Source organism: Vespa mandarinia, chromosome 18 (assembly GCF_050613455.1).
Source record: "Vespa mandarinia isolate Hongniang chromosome 18, ASM5061345v1, whole genome shotgun sequence".
Lineage (NCBI taxonomy): Eukaryota > Metazoa > Arthropoda > Insecta > Hymenoptera > Vespidae > Vespa > Vespa mandarinia.
The window spans coordinates 729,085-739,322 of record NC_140827.1 but is presented as its reverse complement, the minus strand read 5'-3'; the positions used below and the strand labels follow the sequence as shown (position 1 = coordinate 739,322).

At 34.2% G+C, this 10,238-nt stretch overlaps 1 protein-coding gene across 1 annotated transcript; it reads right to left on the bottom strand.

Moving 5' to 3' along the window:
• Positions 1-7,676: 7,676 nt before the first annotated feature.
• On the bottom strand, positions 7,677-8,638 carry LOC118445669 (uncharacterized). Its single transcript, XM_085662588.1, has 2 exons — positions 8,134-8,638; positions 7,677-8,020 (listed from the first exon to the last, which is right to left on the bottom strand). The coding sequence occupies exons 1-2, from the start codon at positions 8,636-8,638 to the stop codon at positions 7,677-7,679; spliced, it is 849 nt and encodes a 282-aa protein (XP_085518714.1).
• Positions 8,639-10,238: the final 1,600 nt, after the last annotated feature.

Below are 10,238 nucleotides of genomic sequence, written 5' to 3'. Positions count from 1 at the left end.
ATCTACCATGATTAAAACCAGATGATTACAGATGATAGTTATTGAGACAGCAGCAGGTGGAGCTTGCAGAACGAAAGGCGATTGGTGTGCAAACCAGATGTGCAAACGCTGGCGATGCGGTTATCCTGTTGTGTCCCAGGAAGATTGAGTGGTGTGATCAACGTCCTAATTCATGGGAATGCGCCTTTATCAACGTTATGGTGCCTGGGGAGATGATGGCAGCTAAGTGCAACTAGGAGCTGTGTTGTAATAGTGTGTAGACTTAATACTCGCTGCTTCAGTTTTTCCAAAAGTCCCGTAAGACCATAAGTCCACAAGTCTCGTTTACGCGTTTGTTCGTCAGTATTTGTCACTAGGTCTTTAAATTAAGGATTACACCCCTACTCTTGATATGAGAACGAGATGAAAGGGCTTGGAATTGAATATGAGAGTAGTCAGTTATTGTTCGCCGATAGTTTCCCTGAAATTGTATTTACTTGATTTGATGGCTGCCTTCCGCAATTCATTTGAGTGCAGATTGACTGGAGGAATGGACTGCCAGTCAGTATTGTAGATGGATGCGCTGTCGCTAAGAAGCTGTTGATGGACTGTGGTATTGAGCAGACTATCTAGCTCGTGCACTTGGTGATGCTCTCCAAGAAGGTTGGTGACGTTATTACTGAAGATGACAGCTGAGTTTATCAAATAGATAATGAAGCGGCGATGAATAAATAATGTTGGATCAAGAAACAGTAAGAATGAATTGATTCCTGATGCTCCTTTAACATAGGAGCTTGGTGCACAACGCAAAAAAGGATAATCAAAAGTTCAGGAATGGTGAGATGATCGGAGTTTCTTCAGTGAAATTTTTGTATAGCAATTTCTCTGTTGGGGAATACTCATGCCTAGTTCTTTTCCTCCTATAAGTCGTTTCTATAGATATTCTATAGATATTCTGTCAATTTGAAAGTCTATTTATTGACAGTGACGAATTAATGTGGTATTATACACTTAAGATAGTTATCTATCCAAATTCTTTACTAAAGGGAAAATATTCTAAAAAAGCCGAGTCTGAAAAGAAAAGGACTAATAAAGAGCGAGTGCAGCACACCGTCTGTCATATAAATGATATATTTATAAAGAAATTTATGCGAAGCATGCAGTCACATGATAAGAAGTTTGATAATTAAGATAATACGAAGAATAGAATAACATAGACACTCCGTGAGGACCAGAGTAGATTATTCTTAAGGGAATCTGATCAACTCGCGTAAACTTATGAGAACTTTTTTAACCTACTATGAATAAATTGTTTGATTTTGGATTAATTGGAAGTCGGGACAAGTTTAATGGTATGGAAATGTTTATTAAGCTTATACAAAAAGGAGTTGTGATACGATGATTCATCTTTGGATGTAAGAAAATCTGCCGTAATGACTTGTCAAAGAGCATTTCTGATGAAGCATCAAGGTTCTCTTTAAAGGCTGTGTAAATTCAGGAGCATAGTCACAAGAGTTGTATCCAGAGGATTTTTGGCTTGCACATTAGGACTTCCTTAAATTTACAATTTAAGTAGTTCCAACCTTTCCACTTTACTGGGTGTGATACGACGTAATCCTGATTTTTCGTGCTCCTATAATGTTCGCAAGTTTCGAGAAAAGTGATAATTTAAACTGTATACCTCTGTCGGTGGTGATAGCGAATGTGGTGCTAAAGTGACAGATCTAGTGATGATAAAAAGCTTCAATAATTATTTACACTTCAATATCTCTTACAGAAATAACAAAGGGCGACTTGATAAATCGATCGAAAATTTGAGATTAATCTATTAGAAATAACGTAATGACATTCAGGTGAATGTTGGAATGACTATTAGCAGTGATGTAAAAGACAATTTTATTCTGATATTGTGATTACATTGAAGTGTGTAATATTGAAGGTTAATGACGTAGTAATTGTATTAATGCGAAAGAGAGATGAATCAGTTGAGAAATAAATTTATAAAATCCTGTTGACAAAGAAGTTTCTTTAGAGATACTTTAACTTGTTGTAACAAGCCATAGATAAAAGGACGATGGTCGATTTTATTGATCAATTTCTAGCTTTCCAGCATGTTCAAAATTTGTAAAGTGCTGCTTGATGACGAGCAATATGATAGAGGCAATGCCTGCAATATTATAGCATCCCAAAAAAATATCTACGATCAACAATAATCTTAGGTTTGATATGGTTGAGAATTATCATGATTGTGCTCTGAGATACTTAATAGCTTTACTGATGAATGGAGCAGTATAGATAGATGATCTTTTCTTTACAAAACTGTCACTTGTCTAGATTAATACAGGGTTGCATGAATTTTTTCTTAGGATATTGAAAACTGTCCTCTAATGTATTATAAGTGTTTTTTCCGAGTGTCTAAAGTTATTAAATCATCAATATAGTACAAGGTACAATCTAGGTCATATAGAAAATTATTAATGTGATGTTAAAAAGTTCATGTAGCGAAGTTTTGAAGCATTTCAGTGTACTCGTATAAGCCCAGGTAATAGCTATTTTAGGAATTCTGTCAGTAGCTATAGACTATCTGGTGATACACGTATAAATTTTTATCACATAACTTTTTACTTTCCGTTGGCTTATTCGATGATTTCGTTTGAATTTCATGACCCACGAATAGAAAGCTTGAAAATAAATACTTTGGAATTGATTTACAACAGACCAAGTTTCTTGATGCAAATTTCGTATTGCAAGGACATATAAAGGACAATGAAAGATGTACAAGGTCAATATCAGTAGACAATGTGGGAACAAAAAGTACATATAAAATAATCTTCAAATTGTAAACAATGATTAAACTAAATGATAACATTGTTCAGACAAAATGACTAGTAAAGTCATTCTAAAAGAATCGCCTTTCTTGCGCGAATCTATTGCGTAACATTAACATGCTCCGTGCCACGTATACCATTTATGGTATACATTAAACTTGATCTTCAAGCCAAGTGTACCATAGATCGTACACTAAGGCATGTTTATTTAATGTGCTGAAAATATATTTTATGACAAATTTAATTCTGTAAAATATATTTTCACTAAAAGAATAAAGCATTATAAAAAATCTAGTATAGAACATAGCACTTAAATTTGTTTAATTGTTATCTATATTATAATTAATAATTACATGTAATGGTTGACGTTTTAATGCAAGAAATGTATAAAAACGACTTGTTTGGACAATTACAGAACATCACTACTCTTATAGTTTTTATCTTGACAAGAATTGATTTTTAAGATGAATATGTCGTTCAAAGATATGACTGTTTCTGAGCCAATGTTTGCATCGCGTAAATGTTAGTCTGTTCTATTCTGTCTTGGAATATTTCTTCGGTAACAAGTAGTAAGTAAAAATTTTCTTTCCACAAATAATCCGATAATGTTATTCCAGGTGTACCCATGAATGATATAAATGAAGGTTAATTTCCACTTGGATTTATTCATTGATCTGTTAAACTATCAGCAATATTTTGTGCTTCATCTTCACTTTCGCAACTATATACAATTCTCGGCGGCATTTCGATCTATGGCGCGCGGTAACATTGCTTGTCTCATCGTATGATAATACAATATAAATCTACGCGAGCGTTTTATATTAAATGGGAGTTCTATTTCATTGGAAATAGAATTGGAACTATCTGCGTCTTGTACTTTCATATTGCATATCATTAGGGATAAAAATTGAAAGTTGAATCACTCGATCAAGTAAAAAATTAAAAGATGAAAGAATAAATTAATGAAAGTTAACCCTTTCGCTACGGCAGCCCCGTTCGCCGAAGTACCGTCACTGAACGGAAACTCTCGCCGGAAATATGCATAGTACGCGTGGTTTCTGTATAAATGTTGTTCTAAATTTTAACCCTTTGCACTCTGAACCATTCTGGATGTTGGTTACCAGCTACTCGGCGCTACTTTGTGGCAGAAACGTGCATTTACAGACCCTCGTATTATTTAGTATAATTTTGGAACTAACATATTATAATGATATTGGACTTATATGAATTGGTTGAAATCGAGAAATGTATATTTGCAAAAAAATCAATATTTTATTTTTTATAATTTTGTACAGAGTGATAAACTTTAAAACACTCCCCAAAATGCATTGCAGGCTGATTAGTGCACGTTTGACAATAATATGTATAAAAATACAAAAATAATTGGACGCCTGCCACCAGGTGTTTTCCCATCAGAACAAACAATGCAATCTCGTTTTCTTTGTCTCACATCAGGAATATGTAGTTTATTGTCTAATCTATTGTACGCAGAAGATGTGGATGGACGCGTTCTCAATTCACGAAAATCACTTCTCAGCATTTCTTTGTGTATATCTTAGTAATTTTACTATATTTTGATTTGATTTCTTATGCCATTTCAAGAGAAAACTTCAGGGAAGCATGCATGGCTCAAAGAGTTGCGCTGAAATAACTCAATTAGCCGTAATCACTAATCAAATTTAACCCTTTGCACTCGAAGTTTTTTTTCATTCATATTACCAGCAACTCGAAGCAATTTTAGTGAAAAGATCATATTATATGTTATTATTTTTTTACTTGTTTATGAATACAAATGTTATGATATATAAAAAACAAAAAATTATTATTATTATCCGCGAGCCGCGAGCGTCATTTGTTACCAAAAGAGAAATATCCTATAAATCGTTTTTACGATTTGTTTTTGTCCTTATGTTAAAAACTGAAAATTATTTGCATTGTCTCCGTAGCGGAATCCTCGAGTTTGAAGACAAATTTTAAATGGCTCCGCTCCGGAGCCCTCGAGTGCAAAGGGTTAATGTCCCACGAGAGGGGACATCCGAGCGGTATGCTAGAATTACGATGTCTCATGAGAGGGATCAGCGGAGTGCAAAGGGTTAAATAGGAACTGTGTTAAATAAAACAATCATTGCTCTAATGTAATAAGTATATTTACATTTTTAATATGAAAGGACTTACAAAATTATTAAAATAAAAAATACAAAATTATAGGTAACATAGGTATTTATATAATTGAGCCGTTTATTTTGAAAGTGGCCTAAGTCCATTTATTTTCAAATCGAGATATTTAAGGGTTTATGTTTCAATGAATTTAAAAATATACGTATAGGATACTAATGAGTCATACTGCTTAGGTGTATCTAAGAGTGTTAAATTTATAGTTCCTATTAAAATAGTGGCAATTATTAAGTGAATATTATGCGTTTTCTTATCAAGAATGGAGTTAGGCCACTTTCAAAATTAACAACCATATTCATTATAAAATTTGAAGGTGCCTAAGTCCATTCAACATAATTTAAGATGCTTCAAATTGAAAAAAACAATATTCAATTTATTTTACATATCTTTAAAACATTTCGAAAACATAATTTATGCGATTGAAAACATTTTTTAATTACATATCGTACAAAATTACAAACATAAATTTATTACAAAACAATTTACTACTTATCTACATTTTGTGTGTGTGAAAGGAATTTGAAGAAATCATGATGTTCCGGTTGTATATATCGTACTGTTCGTTTTGTACTGAACTAGCGATGATAGTCAATTTGCACGGAGAATTTCTCCTGTCTCTTCCTTGTCATCAGAGTTATAGACTCACTGGTCGCGATGAATAAGAGCGGTGGCACTAAACTAGGATGCCGTTGAAGACCGCCAGCAAAATAACGCCGGCAGCATTCCCGCAAATTAATGGGAGAACGTGCATTCTTTTAAAAGATCCCGTAAGACTTGTGAGGTGGATGCGCGATAATAAATATTGCGTTCATTGAAGCCGTATATTTAATAAAATTAATTTATTAAACCTTAATTATTATTTATCGTGATGATCGGTGACCCAGGTGCAGTAAAAGATATGTAAAGCAATTCAATACTGTTCGTAGCAGATGTAGGCTCCTTCCGTACACAATGTGAAGCACGTAATTTCGAATTATAATCTGATATCTCTGAATTAGTATCTGAATCATTTCCTTTCGGAATAGGAGATTTATTTGATCCATTACCTACCGTTTTCGCAAGATATCTCATTTCGATTAGTCGTCTCTGGGCAATCATAAAATATTTCTTCTTCAAGCGTGATTAACAACGCTGGAGGCTTGCTTTGCGTTTGTTTTCTTTGTCTGATTTGCTGTTCAATTAAACTAATTTGGGCAAATAATTTTTCTAAATCTGTTGCATTAGATCAACTAGTATATAATGACTCGCACAAGGAACTATTGTCTAATTCATGAATCAGCAGAATTTACGCAGTCTCTGATGGATTCCTCGATAAGGCATTAACATTCGTGTTTGCCTGCCTTATAAACTATCTTATAATTGTATTCCGCCAATCTCAGTCCCATTTTGGTTAATCACGACATTGGATCTTTATGCGATTTTAACCAGACCAACGATCTGTGAACCAAAGTAAATTCTCTCCCACATAAATAAAGTCGAAAATAATGAACAATATAAACTATAGTTAACAGTTCTCTTTTGATGATAGAATAATTTTTTTCTTTTTACCCTTCAAATCTTTCCCAATAAACTTTGGCTTAAGACTGTCTTTATTGCATATCCTGATGCATCAGTGATCATATTGAATTCTCTACTAAAATCGAGATATTATAATATTGGTTCTTCGCATTCCGGAGGGTGATGAATGCCTTCTCTTGTGACTCATCCCTTTTAAATGTTACCTCTTTCTTTATTAGGTCGGTCAATGGTTTAGCCATTTTTAACACTTGGCATGCGAGTATACTTCGCCGCCAACTTACGCGTGCAGCGGGCGTTTTTTCGTGAATCGCGTGGAAGTTTGGTTATTCAGAAAAACCGCAGTAAATCGAAAACTACTTCGTTTTTATAAACGAAACTTTTTTTATTTTACACTTAAATATATACTGTATGATTATTTAACAAAAAAAAACGATATTTTTACGAAATCACAAAAATAAACGATTTTAAAAATTTTACAATGTATTCAAAAATATTTTTTCATGACAAATACAAATAGAACTGATAACACGTTAATAGTTCTTTACAGTATGGTACTGTTCAAAGCATTTTCCTCTGTGAAGAGGAACACGGCAGAAGCTACATATGAAACACATTTCACTTCGCACTTTTTTGGCTGCGCACACGCGACATTGTCTTTGTGCATTTTTCTTCTTCCCGGCATCAACAATTTTCTCCAATACGTGTTTGCGAATATCCATGGATAATCTTCCAGGAGGGTAGCGTTTTGATATCATTTGCTCTGCTTCTTCAGTGCTGATTTCAGAGGTAGTTCATCAGTAACCCAATGTCGTGCGATGTTGTGCAAAAATTTCTTGTATCTTATTTTTTGCGTTTTTGTCGAATTGTATACTACATATGTACTTTTGTGTTTTTTTTACGAATTGTATACTACATATGTACCTTTCATGTACTTGTTGTAGTCGATCAAAGCATTTGACTTTATAATTTTTTGTCTCTTGATACGATCAACATTACTACTTTCTTTCATTTCCGCGGAATGAATTGAAGAGATGATACTGACTTCTTTCTTGGATTGCCAAACTTGTACCAATATGTAATATCATTTTTTCTTCGAAAGATTGTTTCTCCTTTTTTCAAATTAGTTTTTTTCAGTCACTCTGGTAGACCTCTATTCTTCCTAATTGTTCCACAAATTCATATTTTTTTTTGTAAAAGGGCTTCCGTGTTATCGACGCTGTTGTAGTGATTATCCATATACAAATGGTGCCAGACATCAGTATATGGCGAAACTATTGTGCGTATCGTTTCGATCAACCGTAATCCTTGAGCTGCATAAACTTTAAAATTGCAAATATAACCTGTGTCACTTTCAGACAATATTCGCATGAGTATGCCGTATTTTATAATTTTTCCAGCATTGTAAACTCTAAAAAACAATCGTCCTCTCCAAAGTATTATGCCCTCATCCAACGATACTAGTTGTTTCGGTTTGTAAATGTTATTGAATTTTTCAACAAAATAATTTAGTATAGGCCTGACTTTGAATAATCGATCAGAATCGTCTGAGATGTCTTCATTGTTATTGAAATGCCAAGCCTTCCATATTTGGCGAAATCTACCCCTTGACATAGTTTTAAAAAAAACAGTGTACTTCTACAGACATCAGTTGACCTATAATCGTCTCGGGCATCTTTATGTCCCATGAAAATAATAAGCCCCAAAAATGTCTTCATCTCCGGAATCGTAATATCTCTCCATTTCATGCTTTTGGGAGATATTTTGAACTGATTCATATTTTGATAATAATATCTGTTTGATTCCGCGACTAAATATGCAAAAAAGTCGTCGCCTATAAATAACTTCACTGCATCAACTGTGGATTCGGGAAGTTTAGCCATGTTAGTTATCCCAGGATGACCCAAAAACTCTTTAAGGTCTGGAGGATTATCAATCGATGACCATTCATCTGCTTCTTCATCAGAATTTGTTTCAGAACTACTAGAAATTCTTCTTCGGATGAACACTCGATAACGTGGAATAATGTCATCATCGTTACTTTCTTCGATATCTTGACTTTCAGAATTACTATCGTACGAAAAGTCCGATAATATGTCAGCGCATATTTCTTCATCACTATCTTTGTCACAACGGCTCATTTTATCAATTTTGTAATCAATAATAAAAAATCAAGCTCCAAATTGACAAAACACGACTTGTACGTTCTGGAGCTAGGAATTTGATTGAAGACGAAATAACTCAACAAAAGACCGAGTAACTCGACAATCATAACATGTGGGAAGAAAAAATGCAAAGCGTTCCCTAGCAACGCAAACAACAAGCATATAATATCACACATACATATAATTATACGTATTTAGTAAATTTGTGGTGGTTAGCGGGTATCCACCATAAATCTACTAAATACGTATTTTTACGTGATCCGCGCTCCAGTGACAGACTGCAAAAAACGTAAAAATACGTTGCCCGCATGCCAAGTGTTAATCTCACGGGGTTCTCAACCGGTCTGCTTTGGTGCTGAACTACATTATGCCAATACTTTGCAATTATTTGTTGCAATTATTTGCAAGTGAAATTTTGCAATAGAAATAACTTCTCTTCGTTTGTACTTATAAAGACAATATGAATTCCACACACAAATGTCTAGCATGTCTGGCATGTCTAAATGTCTAGCAGGAAAAAAATTTGCGGTACTACTTCAACGATTTTCGCGTTCTATTTACAGTATTTATAACCATATCGACTTTGTCTATTATGCCCATTGATTTATTGTAATCAATAACACATACTGGCTTAGCAACACTCTGTAGTTCTCCACATGTAGATACGGCTGCAAAATCTGCCGTATGCATAGTTGTAATCATATATACTTCTTTTTTATCTAACCATTTCATCGCTAACAAACTGTTTGATGAACGAAAGCATGCCTTTCCTTTTTTTTCAGATATTTCTCAAACTTCGGCATTCCTTGCCGTCTTTTACTAACAGTCTCGCACGCATTTGTACTATTATTATGCAACAAATTAAATAATCCTGGACTTGAGTAAAAATTATCAAGATAGATTGTGTGACCGTTTCCTAAGAACGCTCGCAAAAGCGACAAAACTATCGCACCCGACTTTCCGTTCCCCCTTGCTGCACTTTCAATAGTTGTTGACGGTCCGCAATAAACTATAACATCTTGCACATAACCCGTTTTGCAATCGCATAGCATAAAAGATTTGATACCAAATCTATTCCTTTTCGAAGGAATGTACTGCCTGAATGACAAGCGACCTTTGTACAACATAAAGCTTTCATCAATATAAAGATCTTGAAATGGATGGAATGTATCATTGAAGGATTTTCGAAACATATTGACTACATCTCTAATTTTGACTAAACGATCGTCAGTGTGTCCAGAGTCATGTGAAAACTGGATTGTACTTAATAATGGGAGATATCGATCTCTCGTCATAATTTCAGCAAAAATGCTGGATCGAATATTTATCCTTCGACCAATACTCTTGTATTGTTAGCTTTTTGTTGCGTGTCATCAATAAAGATAACGCAAAAAATCAGTAGAGTTCGTCTACTGTCGTCGGGGTGTCCAAATTGTTATTAAATTTCTGAGCCCGATAGTCGTTAGTTTCATCAGCAATATATTGTACGAGCTCTTCAGAAAAAAATAATTCAAAATAGTCTAAAATAGATGACGATTTGGGTAATTTCTTCTTTATTCCGGAATTTCTCGTAGAA